The sequence below is a fragment of the Eleginops maclovinus genome, chromosome 12 (genome assembly GCF_036324505.1).
Source record: "Eleginops maclovinus isolate JMC-PN-2008 ecotype Puerto Natales chromosome 12, JC_Emac_rtc_rv5, whole genome shotgun sequence".
Classification (NCBI taxonomy): Eukaryota; Metazoa; Chordata; class Actinopteri; order Perciformes; family Eleginopidae; genus Eleginops; species Eleginops maclovinus.
This window is the reverse complement of record NC_086360.1, coordinates 23,421,195-23,444,083: the sequence shown is the minus strand read 5'-3', so window position 1 is coordinate 23,444,083 and position 22,889 is coordinate 23,421,195. Positions and strand designations below refer to the sequence as shown.

At 43.2% G+C, this 22,889-nt stretch overlaps 1 protein-coding gene across 1 annotated transcript in view; it reads left to right on the top strand.

The window, feature by feature from the left end:
• ank1a (ankyrin 1, erythrocytic a) overlaps positions 1-22,889 on the top strand; it is an 83,383-nt gene that overhangs the window by 32,204 nt on the left and 28,290 nt on the right. Inside the window, 17 exon segments of the mRNA XM_063897059.1 lie at positions 15,538-15,639; positions 17,913-18,011; positions 18,732-18,830; positions 19,093-19,191; positions 19,382-19,567; positions 19,887-19,985; positions 20,085-20,183; positions 20,272-20,370; positions 20,620-20,817; positions 20,926-21,024; positions 21,129-21,227; positions 21,340-21,438; positions 21,764-21,961; positions 22,074-22,172; positions 22,274-22,372; positions 22,477-22,674; positions 22,788-22,886. Of these exon segments, the coding sequence (XP_063753129.1) occupies positions 15,538-15,639; positions 17,913-18,011; positions 18,732-18,830; positions 19,093-19,191; positions 19,382-19,567; positions 19,887-19,985; positions 20,085-20,183; positions 20,272-20,370; positions 20,620-20,817; positions 20,926-21,024; positions 21,129-21,227; positions 21,340-21,438; positions 21,764-21,961; positions 22,074-22,172; positions 22,274-22,372; positions 22,477-22,674; positions 22,788-22,886 (2,070 nt within the window).

Here is a 22,889-nt window from a genome sequence, read left to right as displayed (position 1 = left end):
CACTGTGGTGTTTCTGTGGTAGATGTTGTGGTGGTGCCTGTCTTTGTCCGTGCCTTTGATGTGCCGTGGTTGTGTATTGTGGCTGTTGTGCATTTCCTGTGTTTGTCTTGTGCTGTGCCTGTGTTCTGTCGGATTGTATCTGTTTTAAACAGGGACAACAAAAAGCTAAAACAGTGTCAGGGACACGTTTCCCAAAGGTTTTATTCCACCTATCTAAGAGATGATCTCGAGTCCATTTCCACTCTGTGGAGGAGAGATCATCTGACTGCAATAAGGCTGCTGGGAAACTTGTTCCAGATGACCCTTGCCCATGGTGATTTCCCCTCAAATCCTTCCCCCCTGCTCTCATGTAAAATTCACTAACCTACTCTCTCGATCTCCATATTGCTCCCAAACACTGTGAGGCAACATTGGCTTTACTTTGATTGAACCTCATGTAAGCCAAATGAAGAGAACTAAGGAGAAAATTGGCTGAACACATTGAACACTGAAGGGACACACAGTTTCATTAACACACAACTATATACTGTCTTTCCCTCGGTGATGCTCAGGAATGCGTTTGCATCGGCCAGTTTTATATTCCTTGTTTCTTGAATTTTCATTTAACTTTTGTGTGAATGAATGAAAGAAGACACTTTTATTTGTTTGTCTTTATATAGGCCTTTGTTAGGCCTTAACAATTAAAGACTCAAAGCAGTAGGAACTTAGACCTCGTCTAATGAAGCTTTCCACACAATTCCAACCTGATAGTGGAGAAGGTGATTGTGAGGTTGGCGCAAAGACACACAAACACCTTTTATGTAGATAAAAAAGCAGTGCAGTGATGGAAGAGCCCAGTCTCTCTCACTGGCCCTTAGCCAACACAGCAAAAACAATAGCAGCATAAACCAAATCCCTGCAACAGGACGCTTCATCAACTATAGTTTACTAAAGAGTGACACAGTGTCCCATTCTGCCAGCAACCAACCTTTACTGCTCCGACATCTAATTGAAGAAAAGCTATAGTTTATTACAACTTTTACATATAACAAAACAATATATAAATGTTGTAAACAAGCTGATAGTAATAGTTAAGTCCAAATATATTAATTGTAACGATTCCACATGCACAGCTAACGCCATGAACCTTTCTACAAAGTGTATTTGTTTTAATGTGCATGACATCACTCTTTTGATTAAACAAAACTTATTTGGTTTATGTCAATCCATTTTCAGTTAAATGAATGGCCGCCATCTTGGAGTCTGGTCATTTTGATGGATGTCTCCAATGGACTGTTTGAGTAATGTTTTTTACCGTTAGCTTTTATTTTCAATTTTAATCTTACATAACGGATCCAATAATGGTGGAAGAAAAGTAAACAGAAGTAATGGAATATATTTTTATTTTAAAGTTCACTCTGGCCTCCTTTTATAATGCTCAGCTGTCAGAGCCTGCTAAATCAAAAAACCATTAAGAATAACGGTCTGTCAGCGAAACGGTGATGGAAAACTCCCAGAAGCCCTAAAAAACGGTCTCACAAACCAAGACTCGTTCCCCGAGGGCTGATTTAATTTACACCAAAAAATCTAATGCTTCATCAAACACCAGCCCCCCCCCCTCCCCGCGCTCTCCTGTACAACAGAAGTGTGAGATGTCAGAGGTCTGTGTAAAAGCCCAGTCCCCTTTGCCACCACTAATAGTTATTGGGCCGGGAGAATACCCCTTATCACCCCACAGCTCTAATTACCCCTCAGTGAGTCCTTGGAGACAGATGCTCGTGCATCCAAGCCCCATTCGTCACAGTACGGCTGCATGGCAGACTCAATATGAAATAAAAGCAAACTGTCACAGTCCACACTGTCACATAAATTCCCCCCCGTCTCAGTTTTTCTTTTCCAGCTGCTCCCCGGCCCACTGTAGATGCAGACTACATTAGGAAGCCCATTCATGTCCAGCCACCAGCAGTTGGCTGTAATTTGTTTCGGCTGTGGGGGCAGAGTTTAATTTACATGTGAAAGGCTGTGGTGTATTCAAATATTGTAACTCATTTTTGTCCCAGGGTTTATTGATACCAGCTCCACATAATTCAGATTAAGGCAGAGGGGGCTTTACTGCTATTGTGCAAAACTGCAGAAATCGTGTAATAATGTTTCACTTGGCTAGATACCAACTTCAGGAAGAAGGAGAGCCTCCTCGTCTTGCTGACCCATTAAGAACCGATCCTTTCTGGCTTTCTGCAACAGTGAAACACCTCATGGGAACAATCTGGCCTACAAAGAATATTTTCAATGGAGCCATCCACAATAGCTATAACCTTAATGGCTTTATAAAAGCAGACCACACCTTCACACTGGGTCATACGTTCCTCAAAGTTCATCCTTAAAAGTGGATGTTTAAAGCTTTGAATAGGAATTAATGCAGGTGGCAAACGTAATTTATAAACTAACTGAACGCAGTTAGATGACGTTATGCTGCGACCAGCGCATTTCACAAATTCAAACAATACATTTTACACCATCCCAATTAAAATGGGCCAGACAACGGCCAGTTAAAACTGAACAAAAGTCTCCTTATGCTGTATAATTATAGGTATTTTATTTACTAATATACTATATATAAGTACTTTATTTACTTGTATATTATATATAAATATTAAAAAGCGAATATCAATTAAACTTTTCCCTCAATCAATCAAAATTAAATTTCAAATGAATTTCCCTCATTTTAACTTCCATTTATTTGAATTGAAATTTAAACCACGTTTTAATACCGTGTTTACTTTGGTTGACCTTTTAAACAATCAGTTTGAGTTTCTGTGTGACGAGAGAGAAAGAGAGAGAGAAACTGAGCGACAATCTATGTGAATGCATTTGCGCATGTGCATGAGTTTTAGGGGAATGCGCAGAGTGCATGGTAGAGGTTTAAGTATACTCCAAAAGAAGTGCTGGTCGAAAAGCTTCAGCAAAAAAAAAAAAAAATGGTGCACAGTTCCAAGTCCTCCACATATTTCAACCCTATGGGATTAACAATGGGGAAGACCTTATTGGGAAGTACGAGAAAAATCAAGAACAATTTTTTGAACAATGTTTTAACAGACAGCTCAGTTTCAGACAGAAAAACCTGCACATGTTGTTTTCCACACAGACCAGTACAGCCAAAAATATGTTCTTCCCTTGTAATAATATCCTTTTTAATTTCTTTTTGGAAAAAAATTCAGGGGGATTTTCACATTTATCTTCAACTAAACCAGCTTTTTTCTTTATAAGGCCGTGTCCAAATTTCCTCCAGAGCACTTAAGCACCTTTTTAATGCACAGCTTTTTACACAGCTCTACTCCATTAAACCTCAAACAGTGGGTGTTGGTATGTTAAGATTATATCTGTGATGCAAATGCTATTTTATTTTGTATTGTGGGATAAGTGGACATTCCTTACTGGATAGAGATAGCCTACGGTAACCAGGAGTTGGGGGTTGAGACAACGTCAAACACTCTGGAAAAAATGATCAGTATGGATTGTAATCGATGTGTGTGGTGTATCCCACCTTAACTTAAAAATGCCCTTATTAGGCAAGTGGACCAGCCCAAATACATTTCACCTCAGGTTTGGATCTGGATCATCCTATTTTTCCAACTTCATGTAAAAAAGAAATGCAACAACGTGCCTCCTCACAGGGACCTGACAACGAGTTGCACAACTTTCAGTTTGAGTATACGGCTGCTTGAACTGTACGCCTGCATCAGGGGGATTGCCGTGACCTGCATATTTGTTTGTCGAATGTGAGGCGAGCGTGTGTGTTATGCACCTGCATGTACTGCACTGGAGGTGAAATTGTGTGAGGATGTGTACATGAGTGTGCGTGTGAAGACTGTGAATGTGTTTAAATCTGTATGTGTGTGAGGCAGCAATAAAGCAGTCAGATGGAGGCAGTGGAGTAATTGACGTCAATTTTATTATCTCTTATGACTGCAGTGACGGATGAGAGCATCTCCCTTAATTGCTTATATTTAATATTTATTGACATGTCCATCTCAGATGCACGTGGCAGCTCAGCTTCTTGCCCCTGAGGCAGCAGATATGAACTCTTCAAGCAGCATGAAATATACATTTGTTTTTTAATCAAGAGCTGACCATCCGTTGAAGTCTGTGGGTCTGCAGGCAGCGGCTTCAGTGTAGATACCGTGATGATGGAAGGTGTGTTTAAGAGAGAGGGGGGAGGGAGCTGAGAGAGACGCTGACTCAGCAGAGCTCTGCAGATGAAGATGCCATCATCCTGCCAACAAGATTGTGGAAGAAGATACTGAGGCACACGTTCAGTGAAGCATCCCAGGCACATTTATTTACTGTTGCCACCCTCCCTTCTGTCAGCTGTGCCCAGCTCTGCTCCATCCATCCATCTCTTCTTTAAGCCTTTTTATTCCTGGCCTGTTTCCTCACCACTTCTGCTCTTTAGGGTGAGAAATGAGGCTGGTGCTGCACTGAGGCAAGCACAAATGAAGGCTTTGAAAGACCACTTTCCCCTTTCAAATGGTAAAGACTGCTGTGAACTCACATAAAGACAGGTTTTAAAATGTCGCACATAAAGACATTAGAACTCAGAAAGGCTAAGAAGCCATAGGATGTGACATGCAGTAGAGACGCTCAGAGTTGGAGTAAACATAACCTTGAAACACCAACCAATACATCAGCCGTACCAATCTTATGATCTTATAAAGTCGACTACACTGTCAATCTTTCAGTTTGTGTGCACAGTGTTCCCACCATCCTGAGGTGTAAAAAATACAAATATATATATAAAAAATAAACATTGATGCATATATACATACCTACATACCTGTACACTCAGTTTTATATATATATACATACATTCAACATTGACAAATATATACTTATGCAGAAGGTAAAATGAAACATAGATGCGGGCTGATGGTTACGGTGCAGTACAGAAATGTATTTTGATTAAATCACAATAAATGTATTTTAAAAAACATACTTTCTTTTAGCTTTTTAACATATTTACAAAAACAATTATTGGAGAATTAAAATGTAATTATTGACATCACTGATAATCGATGTTTCTAACTACGATTAATCAAAGTCAAAATACTGTTCATGCTTTAATATTTACATTTATTATAGTGTACACTGGTTTTGACAGTGTAGATGAAAGAAGTCTAAACAAAAGGGGGAACATTTTTTGTTTGGTTCAGATTTTTTTTATTAAAAAGATAATATAAATTTTGGGGTCCAAAAAACATGTTGGCTCTAATCTGCAGTTTAGTATTTAGTTTTTATTGCTGCACCTTTTCCTCACAACACACAGTACAGTTATATTCTGATGTCAACAGGAGGAAGGTGAACTCCCTGTCCCCTTGCCGTTTGTATCTCGTATTTTAGGGACAGTACATTAGGTCTAAATAGAGTCTGAAAACTTGGACCGCTTCGGCTTTGGGTCTATTAAGCAGATTGATTGAATTATGGTCTGGCTGCAGGGATCATGTCTGATGCTGACTCAAGCCCGGTTCTGACTGTTGTTTTAAAAGATGAGTGTGTGTTTGGATACACACAGGAAAGGGAGACAGTGAGAGTTGTGAGGACAGATTCTGCCCACAGCTCTCTCTTTCTCCTCCTGCTCATCTTCACTCTGTGTTTCCCCCTTTCTACTGCGCCCCCCCTCCTTATGAAGATTAATGGCAGCCTAACCCTGTTCTGAAATATTGCTGCTGCCACTCTTCTCTATTGCCTTCATCTTTTCTGCTCTCCTCCCTCGCCCGAGTATTTCTAACTTCCTTTTTTTTCTTCCACAGGTCAGTCTGGCTTAATAGGTTGAGGTGCATGTCTATTTGATGAGGCGTCTTTATGTACAGTATGTTTGATCATTTTTAAATATGGTAGCATGCTCTGACATGTGTTATGTAATCTGTCTGCTGAGGGAAGGCAGGTCTAACACCCGCTGCTGTTGATGCCGAGTTAAACCGCTCCTCTGTCGGTTCAGAAGCCAGGCTTAATGTAGCTTCTGAGGACGTGCTGCGGCACAGGATAAGGAGTTGAAAGTGTGTGTTTCTTGTGAGTAAGTTTGAGCTAGGTGCCAGCGCTGCAGTAATCAGCCCGACCCAGCCCTGCCCTCTGTGAGGCAGCTGCAGGCCAACACTGCGGAGCAACAAGCTGCCACTAGAGGGCCGTTATGCCTGATTGAGATTCTACAATCTTCCACTGAAGCCTAAAGTACATTTTATAAAATATTGAATATGTTTTCCTTTCTCAAAATTAATTTTACTTCAGTCCCTGATGCTGATTTGCCACCACTCCATCCGTTGGCTTGGATATTGTGTCATCTTCCATGTATTTCCTATAATTGAATTTTCTCCAGATACTAGTTTGGAAGACCCCGTCCTGTAGGCTAAGATGCACAAGAAGCTGATAAACCTTCTTAAGTATTACAACAAAATGGACATGATCCCTAACTTGTTTTCACACAGAAAATGTGTTCACTGCAGCCAGTGATGGAGGTGTTTAGATTTCTCTTTTTCCTTTAACTGTTAATTTATAGCAGTCTAATCTGTGGGATGTCAGGCAGCATGTGTGTGTGTGTTTCTTACCAGTCAACTGCTAAAAGTGTGACGGGTTAAAGAAAGACAGCTCACACACCATCAGTGTTTGTGTTAAATCCTCCCCCACTTTTTCAACTCTATTTTTCCGTCCCCTGAGACATTGGGACACGGGCAATAAACCACCACAAGCAGCACACGTGGACATCTGTAGCCCTTTATCCTGCCAACAAGAGGGGCTCCATACAGAGTGCAGAGGGCACGTCTATCCCAAACCTAAATCAACCCTGGCACAAAACCAGAGTGTGGCCTACGCTTTATAATGACCTGCAACCTCCCTTAACCAGTTACTCAGTCAGTCAGTGAGACTCCTGACATATACCACAATGCATCTCTGCACACAAGCCAGTAGCTTGTTAGGTTTTGCATCAGAGGGTTGCGGTGTCACGCACTTAAAGATCCCCCTCCAAACACCAACAAATACTATGCTTTAAAGGATTTGTCGTTTGTTTTTCTACCCAAAAAAACATCAAAAGAAATCTTGTACTGATTGCACTCTTCTACTTTTAGGTCATTTGAAATGTTTCTATAAGCACATTCCTTTATTATATATTCAATTATTATTAGTCCCTTCTCAGTGCATTGTACACTTCCAGTTTCACACTTTTTTCATGAAAAACTTTGGTCACAAATTGCTGCACAAACTTGTCGCCAAGACACAAAATCATGCGTTGAACTCAGCACTTTTCTCACTGTGCAGGTAAATGTAAGAACTAGAAGCAAAGTTGAAAAAAGAAAGACCAGGGAGACTTTAACTTGAAGTCGTTGGCATTGGACACCTCCAGAGTTAACCTTCGTCATCACTCTTGATTCTGCCACACCTTAAGGAGGTCTTATCATGAGGACCTTTCTTCTCCTCAGATGAGCACAGAGACTCTCTGCAGGCTGAGCCAGAGGAGCTTCATGTCAGAGGGGAAGAGTTTCAGTCCTCTTTTGGTTGAAGACCACAGGATAATTTGTCATGACTTCATGGACATTAGTGTCTGCAGTCCCCTGCCCCACATTCCTTGGCAGTGGAGCTCCCATCACTGTCCAAACGCAATACCGTGGACAAGATCCCACGTGATGTTTTTGCCCAGGTCACGGTCCAGTGGCACTGAGAAGTGCGTACCCTTCTCTAAAATCGCCCCCTCCTTCCCCTCTTCTACAAGCATTTATCTCTCTGCATGGTTTTGGCAGCGATGTGCTTTTCCCAGCATTTAGCCAGGAGAGGGAGAGAGGAGGGGAGAGGTAGAGAAAAGGAGGCCTTTTCAAGCAGGGAATGACGGACGCTTTATTAAAAGAGGCAGGGCCTTTTGAGAGGCTGGCCCCTCCGTGCTCCCCCCACCCCATGTGTCTGGCCCATTGTCACGGGGCGGTGGCAGCAACCCCCCCGCCATGCGCTTTGTCACTGTAAGTCACCTCACAGACTGAAACAGAGCCGCTCTGAAAAACACACCCATTCTCCACAGTAACTACGCCATTCTGGTATTGCCTGGTCCTTGAAAAAAAATGATTGTCTGGCTGTCAGAAAACATACAGGAGACACAGAAGGGCGTGACGTGTGGGGAAGAAGGGACAGGAGAAAGGAGGGATAAAGTTGGGGTGACGCAGAGTGATTGGGGTGCAACAAAACGTGAAAGGTGGAAAGGATAGATGAGCTGGAGAGGCAGAATATAGAGTTTGAGGGAGGATAGGAGAAGGGTAGGAAAAGAGGGAGCTGAAAGAGGGTAAAAACTAAGTTTGAGGCAAGAAAATAAAGTAATGGGGGAAAAGCAAACATGAGCCAGGACACCGTCAGGAAACCGAGCGTACCCATTTGTTTTTGACTGTGTGTGAAATGTGCGTCTTTAGATACAAGCAGCATTCCTCCAGAGATAAACCCCTGGGCCCCCCCGTCCCCTCGACCCCCACCCTCCCCAGACTCTCCACCCACCATGCTTACTCAAGTGTGTGTGTGTGTGTCCGTGTTTACGTTGGACGGGGGTCTGCGTGCCCTGTACAACAGAACTCGCAGGGGGCAACAGAAAAGACAGCTGTGAGTTTGAGAGAAACCGAAAACGTAAGAAAGAGAGAGTGGAGGGCCAACAGGCATGCCAGTCAAGACCGTCACTTTTGGAGTGAGTACCACCATCTCTCTCCGTCTCCTCTTCACCTTCCTCCTCCTTTTTCTAACTTCATCCCTTCTTCTGTCCCTCTCTCCTTCCCTTTTAAATCCTCTTTTTCCACCTGTACGCTTTTTTACCACTCTTATTATTGTGCTGTCTTATTTTGAAATGTTTTATCTTCAGTGGTTGCATTTTTCAGACGTAATGCACCTGCCAATGTGCCCTGTCTTTAACGTCAGAAAGTAATAGGCTCATTTTTAGTCACTGGCTTTGTTCCAATTTTTAAAATCCATTATTATTTACTTTGTCTCTTCCACATGAATATTGATGTTTACTTTTTGCACAAACTCTTTTTCTTATTCAGCACACGCCTCTCTCGGTTTGTTTTCTGTTCGCTAAGTACCTTTTGTTTTATCTCAGTGCTTCCACATGAGCTTGTTGTGCAGACTTCTCCGCTGCTTCACTTTCAAAGCTTGTTTTTGTTTTCATTCCTGAATATGCCCTCATCTTAGTCGTGACAATGACATAGAAAAAGAGAGGCAGGGAGAAAAGGAGATGCAGGTCATGGAGATGTAAACATTGGTACTGCTTAATGAGAAATTGATAAGACATTTGTGAAACTTGTGATTAACTTATTATGGTTTTAAATTAAGCTCTAAAGGAATGATGGGGTTTTAAAAACACATAGTAAATCTTTGCTTACAGCCCTAAACATAGCCTGTCCTGATCAAACTGAGCCTCCCATGGCAACATATGAGGGAGTTTGACCGCCTGGGAGTTTCTTTGAGGGTTGTGATGCATGTGCCTCCAAGATTAGTGTAAGTGCGTATACATGTGGGTGTGTGTCGTGTTCAGGTTTTGCTCCTTAATCTTGTCTTTTGACCTCATTTGTTCCTCTGTTTGATGTTCAGATTGTATGATGTCAACCAGGATTAGCTGTGGTAAGTAAACTGGAGGTCAGTAAACTGATTAGTGGGTCAATTAATGAGATTCTTTCAGTGTGGCTTCACTGAAGACTATAGACTATTTAATCTACTGAGGCTGCGGAGGTAATGGCAGATCATGGCGTACACCCACAAGGCCCCGCTGCTTGGATGTGTGCGAGGGCTAATTTTGTGTCAACCACAGATAACCTCGGGAAAATGGAGGTGTAGAGATCATGCAACTTGTAGAAATGTAGCTTATCGTGTTTGTGCTTCATCTGTCTGCGGGTGAAATAGTCATTTTTGTTATCAGTAGTTGGTTTTTCTTTCACTTTCACACAGTTGCAAGTAAATAGACCATAAAAGTGACCACTGATCAAAGCCTAAACAAACTTGTAACTGCAAAAAACAGCAAGCAGTAGTAGATCAAGTATTTGAGTCCTTTTATAGAGTAAAAGTAACAATGCAGCGGTTTAAAAATGTTGCTTCAAGTAAAGTTATGTATTCAAAATCATCTATTAAAGTATGACGTATCATACTGAAAGTACCTAAAGTAAAAGTTACAGTATTCATTGTGCAGAATTAGGTTTTTAGGTCATGATATGCAAATTGTACGTAGTAATTCGATTAATCTATCTAAGTGTTAACAGAAAAACAACATTTTAATGGTCAACATGGAGCTGGGTAGGGTTAGATACTAGGATACTTTAATTTATAACAAAATTTCACTGTTTACAAGTTTTGTTGGTTAAATCTTGAGTAGTAACTTATGGTGTCAAAATGTTCACTCTGAATTGTAGTGTAGTTGTAGTGTACGGCATAAAATAGAAACATTCAAGAGAGATTAGACTACTAATGTTCACTTGCAGTACTTGTAGAGATAAAAAATACTTTCCAGTTCTGTGAAAAACAGAACTCACAAACCTTTTAAGCATTCAATTTGCTTTTTCAGCAGCTGCTTATCTGAAGAATTGTTTAAGTAACATTGCAGGTAAGATACTGAGTGCAGGGACGTTTAAATATGTTCTTTTACAGTGTTAGACTTTAATTTGACAGAATACAGATCTGTCTAATTTCTAGACTTGCTATATTTTCCCTCCAGATAGTGATATTCTGTATAATAACTGTGCAGTTGAACACAGGATGTTTACCATATCTTGATCCTCTCCTCCATAGGTTCCAAACCCTATCTCCTCCTTATGGGTTTCACCCTCATTGTCCCGCCACAAAAGATCACACTAACCATGACAATCTCATCTACAGGCGCGGAGGCTGAGGCAGGGCCAGATATAAAGAGACAATCAATGAGTACGGCAGGGACAAACAGTGGGATACAGAGGGGTGGGGGGGGGGGGGGCTGGGAGTGTGAGAAAGTAAATAGTAAAAAATGGGACAAGACGCTTTGCCACATAGAGGGAATAGAAGCAGAGATTTACATACAGACAGCCAGAGTTGAGTGGGAGAACATAGCGGCTATATCCCGGTGCCCGCTTACTAGCTTCCTGTAAATGTGTCCAATACCGATGGGTCCCAGGGGCCTCAGTCCACTAACTATTCACTTACTCTCTGTAGCCGGAAACAATGGATGCTTCTGAGAGATGAAGGCACAGATGAAGGCCAAAGAAGAAGAAAAAAAAAAAGAGCAGAAAGAAGAAAAATCAATTTCAAGGAGAAGTGCAAGTCAGCAGAAATCGGGTGATAAAATGTCTGTTTAAGCACTCTGCAGTAATTTCCATATCCGCTGTTCAGTGCTCCCCTAAAACGTATATAAACCGTCCAGTCGTTCTGTTTGTTTAAATACATAAAGGTATTGAGTTTGGCAGGGGGGAAATACAGCAGACATTATCCAGAGGTTTGGGTGTGTTTGCAGGATTTGTGTTGTTTAAAGCTCAGGCGAATTATTGCAAGTGAAGCAGGACTGATGACATGCTGAACATACGTAGGCACCTTATTTTCACCTTTCTGCTGGCTGCACAAATAGCTGTGGTAGGACTTAAAATATTTATGATTTGCACCTGGCGCTGTGTCTGCAGATTGTTGTCGTTGTTGTTGGGGGGTGTGTGTGTGTGTGTGTGTGTGTGTTTGTGTGTGTGTGTGTGTGTGTGTGTGTGTGTGTGTGTGTGTGTGTGTGTGTGTGTGTGTGTGAGACTGTGCCTGTGTGTTGTATGGTTATTCTTATAGAAATGCTTCTCTTGAGGTGATGATGTTCCAAATCCAAAACGTTTGTCTCAATGAGACCTGTTTAGATATAGGTTTAAGTTCTAATGCGGGAGCTAAACTCTGTCACGCCTCTACAACTTTATAATGGTTATTATCTTACATGTATGTTATTTAGTAACAATCCATTGAGCTAGAAATGGAAAGTCATTGCCTTTTGAGGAACACATTTGCTGAAATCATAATAAAGAGACACAATGATAGAGCTAAATGAATGCTCTGTTGCTGAGATTTCTCCCAGTCCAATAGAGCATTAAATGATCTGTAAGAAATCCTGCCACAGTGTGCATGGCAGCAAGTAGCCACTGCAGAAAAAGATGAATGGAGGTAATGATTTACTTCAGATAAAACATAGCACCTCAAAGTTATAATAGCCACAAACTCACTGTGGATGCAGAACAGTGTGTTCCCAAATCCTCATCTTCTTTATAAATACATCACAAACACAGTTTTAAAACCGTGGGAGACTTTCTACAATCCCATTCATGCCTCGCATTGTCTCATTTCTCCCCCTCTCACACGCATACATACACACACACACACACACACACACACACACACACACACACACACACACACACACATCCAATCTGATTCCATTCAGAATTGTCGCACATACACAGACAATCGATCCCCTGTGAAAACGATGATTCTGTAGGTCTTGCATTGCAGAGGATGGGGATTTCAGCGTGCCGCCTCGTGCATACATACGCACACGTACGTTGAGTTTCCGAACACTGCAGTCCACCAGCGAGGCGGTGATGTCATTCTGTCTGCTGCAGCACCAGCAGAGGAGGCAAGCGAGGAGGGGGGAGAAAGGGGGGAGAGTGAAATGTAAGAAGCAAAGGGATGGAGAAGGGAAGAAAGGCAACCGGAAAGAAAAGCTGAGCTGAAGACGGGGAGAGGGGAGTTCAGGGCAGAGGATTTTTTTGGGGATGAGATAGGGGAATGATTTGACTTGGTAATTCTGAGTCTCATTATTAGGAGCCTTGCACTGTCGTACCCCGAGGACAGCTTCATGCACGGTACAGGACAGTGTGTTGATATCACTGATGTTAACCATGGAGCTGCCGAGCACATTATTGTCCGTTTCATTGCTCCAAACAGAATGATAAATGTGCTCCTGCGTAGACCCGGAGCCCTGAAGCTCGTCGGCTCTCTATAGGAATAATCAGAGAGGGACACATTCATCTTAATCGTTCGGCAAGATGCAGCAGTGGAGCTACCACAGAATATTTTTAGGCTGCTCCTTGTACCTCCCCCCTGTACCCGTTTTTGCCACTGATAGTGATAGGGTGTGGTTCCTATGCATCCTTATCTCAAAACAGCACAAACTCACTCCATGACGCAAGCAGACACTCACAGAAACAGGCAGCACTGACTACCAGGAGATCAGCTGTTAGCACACATCTAAGTGGAGTCTTTCTGGGGGATTTTCGAGTGAGTCTCTGAAGTCTCGTAAACTTCAGCAGGCAGTATCTTGGGGGCAGTGAGCTGAGTCTGGGGGGCTGGGAATCCACCAAAGGGGCCTCATGTCAGGGTCACCATGGTTTTACCGTGCAGCTAGGACCATGTATATTCTGTCAGGTTGTGTGTGTTTTTGCATCAGCTGTATTTGCTGCTACTTTCTATGAAAGGATTTTTCTTGTGTCTCCATGGCAGGGTCGGCAAACAATCCACACTCCACTGCATGGGTCATGGTTGCTGTGTGGGGATTATATACCTGCATAAAAGGATACAAAGCTGTCATGTCTTACTTTGATCATTTGAATGTATTGTCTCCTTCAGTATTTAGAGAAGGAGGTTTTAACAGTGGAAAGCACTTGTAGTAAACACAACACAGCTTGGAGTTTTCCAACCAAACATCCCAAAGATTTGCTGAAACAGTGCTTTCTCAGTAGGGTGATTGTAACTCCAGTGACAGGTGTGTCTGTGGGTGTGTCTGTGCAAAGGATGGCAGGTGTACTGGGGTCAGTTTTTGGCGTTACAGAAGTCTAAAGGCCAAGGAGGAAGTGTGTGAGTTTTCTTCAAAGTGAGAGTCAGGGGAGTAAGACAGGTGGAAGTGGGAGAACATGGCCAACCAAGACAGCTTGGCAACTGTGAGTAACTGAGACACTGTACAGACCAAGCTCTAGAGTGTTTATATATTATTATTCTGAACTGTATGTTCTTATAAAAGCAATTGTTTTAATGTCATACTTTTGTGAATACATTTGTTTTGCTTTACAGTACACCCAGCGTTTCTTTTGTGTGTGTGGGAATCCCTAATGCCTGTCAGCATGTGGTGTGAGTGTGACTCAGAGGGGGTGTACTTTAGAGTAGTATGCCTCTCAGTTTTCTGTGAGCAAAGCTTAAAACAAAAACATCTTTAGGAGAGAATGACAGTGACAGTGAGGCAAAATGCTCAGATAAGCTAGTGTCCTGGATGTATTTTTACACACAGGATACTCCAACCTTCACCAGGTTCATCTGATAGTATACACTTTATATTTGCATACAGATAATCTAGTCAGTAACCGCTTTGCTTCCTCAATCAGCTGGAAGAAACCTTCCTTTTAAAGTGTTCTGTTCCCCTGCCAACATGGCCCATGCCTTCTTTAAAGTGACCCCTCTCTCTGCACAGCGCTGTGCCATTGGTGTCATGCTGAGGGTGTGTTGTGTCATTTGTTGCTATGACTCAATTTCAGGCATGTGGATCCTTTCCCTTTTTACTCACGGTCACTCCATCTTTGTCAGAAGTGCACCAACAACCCTGTCACAACAATAGGCAGCAAAGCCTAAAGAACTGCTTATAAAGTTGGGAAAGCTACTTGAGTCTGCGTTGGAAGAACTCTGTGATGTTGTTTTGGATTGGAAAATGAGGTTAATACACACATTTATTCTCTGCCTCTGTGTGAGAGCATATACTGAATGAATGGACAGCTGATGAGCAGCAGTGTTGAGATTGCTGGTTGGATGGAGAGAGGGGATGGGCAAGGAGAGAGAGGAGATTATGTAAATGAAATAGAAAAAGTGTCCTGTTTGCCGCAGTCGAGCTTCTCCCTGTGGTTTTCCCTCTGTCTCTGGCGCTTCGCCTCTTCTCCCATGCTCTCCCTCGCTCTCCCCCTGTGCCGCATGAGTGATCCTGTTTCAGAAGCACCCCAGCCTGCCTGGGAGAGGCATGAAGCCCACAGACAAAAACACTAGACGTGCCATGTGCCGGCCCGTGAGTCGGGATCACCGAGCCCTCTCTCTCTCTCCTCTTCCCTCTCTGTCCTTTCTCTGTGCACCTTGTGTCTCTTTTCTTCTCTTTCATTCACACACACATAAGCTTAGAGTCCAAACGAAGAGCCAAGAGTTGGCTGGAAACAACAGAAACTCAACGATCTGTCTGAGTTATCAAAGATGCCGTATCCCAGATTACACACTTGTGGATGCATTTTGAGAGGTTTTGAAGGCCAAGAAGGTTTTCACTCCAATACTTCAACCCCCCATCACACCCTAAACAAACACATTTCAAAGTGCAGATGTCTGCACTGTCCAAAATCACAAGGGCGGAGGGACATGAGAGGAAAACTGATGGATTACGAATGGTTTCTTTAAATGTCCCTAAAACAAACATTAACCAAACTCTGTCTCCCTCTCCATTTTCCCTCTCTACTCCTCTACTTTATGTGTCTCTCACTTCCTCTTATATCCCGTATCCCCTTCCTCTCTTTTCCTCTCTCTCTGTTACGCTTGCAGGCAGATGCTGGCAACAGTTTTCTCCGAGCGGCCCGTTCTGGCAACCTGGACAAGGCCCTGGACCATATCAAAAACGGCATTGATATAAACACAGCCAATCAGGTGAGAGAGCTGCAAATTCCCCAGTTTAAGTTTCTCGAAGTAAAAGCTTCTGATGCAAACTCGTGTACCTGCAAGCTTTTTAATGTTATCACTACTCCAGAATCCATTCTTGTTTTAATTGACGATAAAACTGATCTTCAATTGTATTGCGTTTTAGTTGCAAGAATATAATATTTATGAGTATTTGTTTGCCAACATCCTGCCAGGATTTAGTCACCCCTGTCTACTTTCTAAGATATTAAATACAAATTCAGGAGGTGATCATTAAATAAAAAGTTCATTATACAACACAATAACATAGTTTCATTTGGGATTCATAAAGATGTTTTGCTCTGCTTGGATATCGTCCATGTGCACCACCATATTGTTGTATTATTATTTCTTTATAAATGTGTTTGGTGTGCATGATGTGTCTTGATCCCTGTGCTGTTCTGTGCCTGTTCCCTCAGTCGTTCTGTGTGTGCATGCTCAGGTGGACTTTTAATCATTGGCTGAAGGTGACAGGTGGAGCTCACAGGGTCTCCAGGGAAGCTGATAACTGGGGCAGGGGCTTCTCCTTTGCCTTGTGTCTTCCATCCTGCCTCCTTTACTCTGACGGTTGTCCCCAGGAAGAGGCAGCGTTAGTGGGGACTGCGGTCCTCGGGCTACTGAAACTTGCATGCGTAAAAGATTCCTCGGCCTCATTAATCTAATTTAGTCAGGTTTCCCTTCCCTATCCCTTACGCGGTCCTCGACACTTTGTAATTATAGCTGGTAATGCTTCTGTCAGGACTTCTATAAAGCCTATTATTGGGGCTCCATAACAGACCCCACATAACAACAGATTTATTCTTGTAAGGTGACACTGTACGGTGGCCTTTACTGGCAAACTCCTTGAATCTGATGAAGGGAGACACCCCATGGATTAAAATATAATGACATGCAGAAATTACAGGCTGATACAAGAAGGTATAAGATTAATGTTCCTGAATTTCACTTTTTTATTTCATTTTTGTTGATATTAATTGTAATTGTCACTGTTTGGTGTTAACTGTGTTTGAGTTAAAGTGATAATCTCCAACATTCTGGCTTAACTAGCACTATGAGACACCACTGCACACCCATTGTCTTGCAGTTTTTCACCTAAATCCCCCAACGTGTGTGATTTCTATTTGAATACAGCTTTCTGTTTCCGATACAAAAATCAACATTTCATGCTAAATCTACTGTATATATTGCTTTTAGTCAAGCTTTAGTGTGTAATTGCAGCAAAGTCAGGCAATATCCTTAAATTAAATTACATTTTATTGAGCTGACACCTTTACCCAAAGCGACTTCAACCATTGAAAATGCACTCAAGAATCAATCAGGTACATTATTATGTTTCTAAAAACAAACAAATAGTGGGTTTAATACAATAATTGGACACTAAATGTGCTTTACCCTTTTCCTTATTAACTAAAGTCTGAGGTGAATCTCTACTGATAAGCTGAGTAGACACTTTTATTCACCTTTTTGAATTTGTAAAACATTTTTTTGTAGATTATCACTTGAACTGGTGAGATCATTGTCTGATGGGAGTCAGGCGGAGGCTGTGTTTCCTGTCTGAGTGGAAACAGCACACTGCCTCATTCCTGCACTCCCGTTCTTAAGTTTTCCCTCCTCTTCTATCCCCTAACAGCTTCTCCTCTCCTCTATCCTCTTCCTCTGTTGGTTTTTTCTAACTCGCCTCCCTTTTATTCTTTCTTTTTTACCTCCCTCCCTCACCTCCGTCTCTCCTCTGTCTGCAGTAGAGTGATGGTGTGCTGTGGTCTCCCCACTCAAAGGAATAATATCAGTGGTGTGGGAAAGGTCCAACCTCACATGTCCTGTGCGGCTGAAGGAAGGCTGTGTGAGGTCAGACCTATCCCACACGGCTCGTATTCTTCCCAGCCACGAGACCAGCGGCCTGCCATCCTCCTCCCGTCCTCCCCTTTCTCCTCCTCCTCCTCCCCTCACTATCATTAATCAAAAGAAAATGTTCACATCCTGATTTTCATCCCTGTAGACATTGTTTCTGCTAATGACCACTTTGATTCTGAGAGTACTGCATGCGTGGTGTCCAGTGTAAGTATGTAACTAGTGTTTTTGCTTGCTTTCATTTGTGAGTGCTGTAGTCACTGTGTTAAAAAAATAACCAGTTGGCATGGTCTACATGTGTTTATGTGTGGTAATTTCTTTTTATATAAGGAAATATGTGTTCATAGTGTGTTGAGGACCATTCAGTATGAGGTCTATTCTGCTCTCTCACTCAGAATGGGCTCAACGGGCTGCATCTGGCCTCGAAAGAAGGCCACGTTAAAATGGTGCTGGAGCTACTCCACAATGGGATCGTGCTGGAGACCACCACAAAGGTACAAATCCACAGCAACACTTGTAATTCCTCAGGAAATTACTCGCATGTAGGTTTTCTCAGACGCACATGTTCCTTTTCTCATTGAAAGTAACTTAATATACACTGCCTGGCCCAAAAAAAGTCACCGCCTTTAGCTTTGATTACGGCACGCATTCGCTGTGGCATCGTTTCCAGCAAGCTTCTGCAATGTCACAACATTTATTTCTGTATTGCATAAATTTTTTGCCAAGATCTTGTATTGATGACGGGAGATTCGGATCACTGCGCAAAGTCTTCTCCAGCACATCCCAAAGATTCCCAATTGGGTTCAGGTCTGGACTCTGTGGGGGCCAATCCATGTGTGAAAGTGATGTATCATGCTCCCTGAACCACTCTTTCACAATTTGAGCCCGATGGATCCTGGCATTGTCATCTTGGAACATGCCCGTGCCATCAGGGAAGAAAGAATCCATTGATGGAATAACCTGGTCCTTCAGTATAGTCAGGTATTCAGCTGACCTCATTCTTTGGGCACATTGCTGAACCTAGACCAGACCAACTGCAGCAACCCCAGATCATAGCACTGCCCCCACAGGCTTGTGACCTTTTTTTTGGCTGGGCAGTGTACATATTTAAAGATCTGCATAAACCTTATTCCCTTTGATTACACATGTGGGATTTCACCTGTGATCTTTGTTAGTGCTCGGTATGATGTGTGGGTGTGTCTGTGTTTAAACAGAAAGGGAACACGGCCCTGCACATTGCAGCCCTGGCGGGGCAGGAGCAGGTGGTCACAGAGCTGGTTAACTACGGGGCCAATGTCAACGCTCAGTCACAGGTGAGTGCGGCTCTCACTGCGGAGATCCCAGGACACGCTGAGGCTCCTCAGTACCTAACATGTGAACTCAGCCACCGCAATCCCATCTGTTAACAAGTGTATTTGTACCTATATATATCTGTATCTTGGTGTTCCTGTCTCTGTACATCCTTGTGCGTGCATCTGTGACCGTCTTCCTGTCTTTCTTTTGCTGTGCGTGTGTCTCCTGCTGCTGCTGTGTGTGTTTGTGTGCGGGTGTCTGTTGTGCGTCTTTCTGAGACAGAAGGGTTTTACTCCACTCTACATGGCTGCACAAGAAAACCATCTAGAGGTTGTGAAGTTTCTTCTGGAGAACGGAGCCAATCAGAGCATTCCAACTGAGGTACTAAAGATTAAGGAGCCGTGAGACGTTTGTCAAAGAGTAATCTCCGAACTCCTCAACCCCCCATTGTTGCTGATCTAGAAATCGCTGTGTTTTCATTGTTTTGTTCTCATGAGCTCTCTGTATTTACTCTTCTCTCATTTTCTCTCCATGAGTCAATTAGTCGTACTATTTCTTCTGTGCGCTGCAGGATGGATTCACTCCTCTCGCCGTGGCTCTTCAGCAGGGACATGAGAATGTCGTAGCCCTGCTCATCAACTACGGCACCAAAGGAAAGGTCCGCCTCCCTGCGCTGCACATTGCAGCACGCAACGACGATACTCGCACAGCCGCAGTGCTCCTGCAGAATGACCCCAATCCTGATGTACTCAGCAAGGTATAGATACGTGTGTGTGCATGCATGGGTACAGAGATGAGTGGACATGTTCAGTACATGCACCACATCGATTGATGTTTAAAGTGCATGCTCTTTAAGGTGTTAAAGTGTTTTTTCAAGTGTCATCTTGATGCAAAGATGTGTTAATGCTTTGTTTATTTAGATGTAAAATAAAAATAAGTGTGATCTTGAAATTAATCTACGTAATAAAAAAATGTATGTATTATGTTGGCCGGTCCTGAAGCCCTTGTCCTCAGCAGTTTTTAATTAAAATGCAAAGCTAACGGGTACATGTTCTCTCCCCGATGTTCCCCTGCAGACTGGATTCACGCCCCTCCACATTGCTGCACACTATGAAAACTTGAACGTAGCTCAGCTGCTGCTCAATAGAGGAGCCAATGTCAACTTCACCCCAAAGGTAGGGAATAATCGATGTGGTTGGAAGGTTAATCTCTGTCCTTGCTGTCTGTTGTCCTTTTGTGTGTGCCTGTCTAAGTGCCTCTGTTTCTCTCTGCAGAACGGCATCACTCCTCTGCACATTGCAGCCCGGCGGGGGAATGTGATCATGGTCCGACTCCTGCTCGACAGAGGGGCTCAGATTGATGCCAAGACCAAGGTGCAGTGTCTTATAACATATTTGGTTCCCTCACAGTCTCTAATTTGATGGATCATTAACTAAATCATTAACAATCCTCTCTCTTCAGGACGAGCTGACTCCTCTGCACTGTGCATCCAGGAACGGTCACGTGAGGATTATAGAGATCCTGCTGGACCACGGAGCCCCCATACAAGCAAAGACCAAGGTAATGCACCCGAATACAAGGAAAGACAATTCTTCACTTCACTTTGAAATTAAATGAACACCATCTGTGCTGAAAAGGAGCTCAAATCATTGAGTTTGTACAGTATTTAAAGGATAGTATGCGATACATAGTCAAACACATCCATAGATTACTCTCTGCTTCTTGATTTTCTAGTTTGTTTTTACTACAAGTTGTTTCCTGTTTTCCAAGAAAAAGTCTTCAAATATTGTTCCTTTTTTTTTGTTGCAGAATGGTCTGTCTCCAATCCACATGGCAGCACAGGGGGACCACATGGACTGCATCAAGCAGCTCCTGCAGTACAACGCAGAGATTGATGATATCACACTGGACCACCTCACCCCTCTGCACGTGGCGGCACACTGCGGCCACCACCGCATGGCCAAAGTACTGTTGGACAAAGGGGCCAAACCCAACTCTCGGGCATTGGTCAGTGACACATGCACAGGAACCTGAAAACAGAGTCAATTTAGCAAGACATTGCAAACTTGCTTTTTGTAATTTTAGGTATACTAATATATCCTTTATTTTCTACAGAATGGCTTTACTCCTTTGCATATTGCTTGTAAAAAGAACCACATGCGTGTGATGGATCTCCTGCTCAAACAATCTGCATCAATAGAGGCTGTGACGGAGGTGAGAACATTACAAAGGGCTTCACAAACACCTCACTGATCAATATATTGAATAGGGTTGGAATGCAAGACCATTTGTAATCTTCCTCTTCTCTGCTCTCTCAGTCTGGCCTGACACCCTTGCATGTGGCATCCTTTATGGGTCACCTCAATGTTGTGAAGATCCTGCTGCAGAAAGGAGCTTCCCCTAATGCCTCCAACGTGGTGAGTTTTATTCTAAAGCAGCGCAGACAACCAACTCCCCCCCCTGCACTCATTGTGTTGTTATTAAAAACAGTGTTACATCTGAGTGTTTTCTCTTTCTGTGCACGATCAGAAAGTGGAGACTCCTCTTCATATGGCATCTCGGGCAGGACACCATGAGGTGGCAGAGTTTTTACTGGAGAACTCGGCACCAGTGGACGCCAAGGCCAAGGTAGAAATGTCAAACCGTAAAGAACAATTGCCATATTGTGTACTCGTACATGGAGATTCATGTAGACAAAGATCAAATAGTCTCCATGTGAAACATTTAAACATTAATTTGGATATTTGAAGCTTTGGTTCTCAGAAACTCATTCCTGATCATGCTAATTTCCTTCCTACACAACAAAGCATCATTTTACATTAATGCAACAAGTTAAGGTCATGGAGGAGAAGCAGAGAAAATTCAACTTAAGTCAGTAGAGCATTTTACTGCTGGGTTTTCATGCAGTGCCTTTTATGTTGTCCCTCAATACTACTCTCTCCTTGTTGTCCAGGATGACCAAACCCCTCTGCATTGTTCCTCTCGAATGGGCCACAAGGAGATAGTGAAGCTGCTGCTGGAGCACAAAGCCAACCCCAACTCCACCACCACAGCAGGCCACACACCCCTACACATCGCGGCGCGGGAAGGTCACGTACAAACCGTACGCATCCTGCTGGACATGGAGGCTCAGCAGACCAAGATGACCAAGGTAAAACCTGAGTGCTCATCCTTCACTGCACAACATCTGTCTTAACACTGTCAGCTACAACAGCTGCAACTTACAACCTAATAATGTTCCCACTTCCTTGATGCATCTGTAGAAAGGCTTCACTCCACTCCATGTGGCGTCCAAATACGGCAAGGTGGATGTAGCAGAGCTGTTGTTGGAAAGAGGAGCCAACCCTAATGCTGCTGGGAAGGTAAGGGATCATTAAGGCTGTATGGAAGAAAGATGCAAAATCCAAATCAAGCATTGTTTGCTTTACCTTCAATCTAATGAACTTGTGATTCTGTTTTCCAGAATGGACTGACTCCGCTGCATGTTGCCGTTCATCACAACAACCTGGATGTTGTCAACTTGCTTGTCAGCAAAGGAGGGTCCCCTCATAGTGCAGCCAGGGTAAAACAAGAAAGAGAGACACATTTACACATAGATCATGCTGAATGGCCCAGTATCCATGCATGCACATATTTTGCTAATCGCAATGCCTGTCTGTTCTGCAGAATGGCTACACTGCCCTCCACATAGCATCAAAGCAGAACCAGGTGGAGGTGGCAAACAGCCTGCTGCAGTACGGAGCTTCGGCCAATGCCGAGTCCCTGCAGGGAGTCACACCTCTCCACCTGGCCTCGCAGGAAGGCCGGCCAGACATGGTCTCACTGCTCATCTCCAAACAGGCCAACGTCAACCTCGGAAACAAGGCAAGAAACACAAAGCTGATTAAAGGACGAGGTTCATTCAAACTGAAAGTTATATTTAACTTGAGCTTGATTTTCTGTGTTTGACCTTTGTCTTCTGAATCTTGTTCCCACAGAGCGGATTAACCCCGCTCCATCTGGTGGCACAGGAAGGACATGTTGGCATTGCAGATATTTTGGTGAAACAGGGGGCTTCAGTCTACGCAGCCACGCGGGTA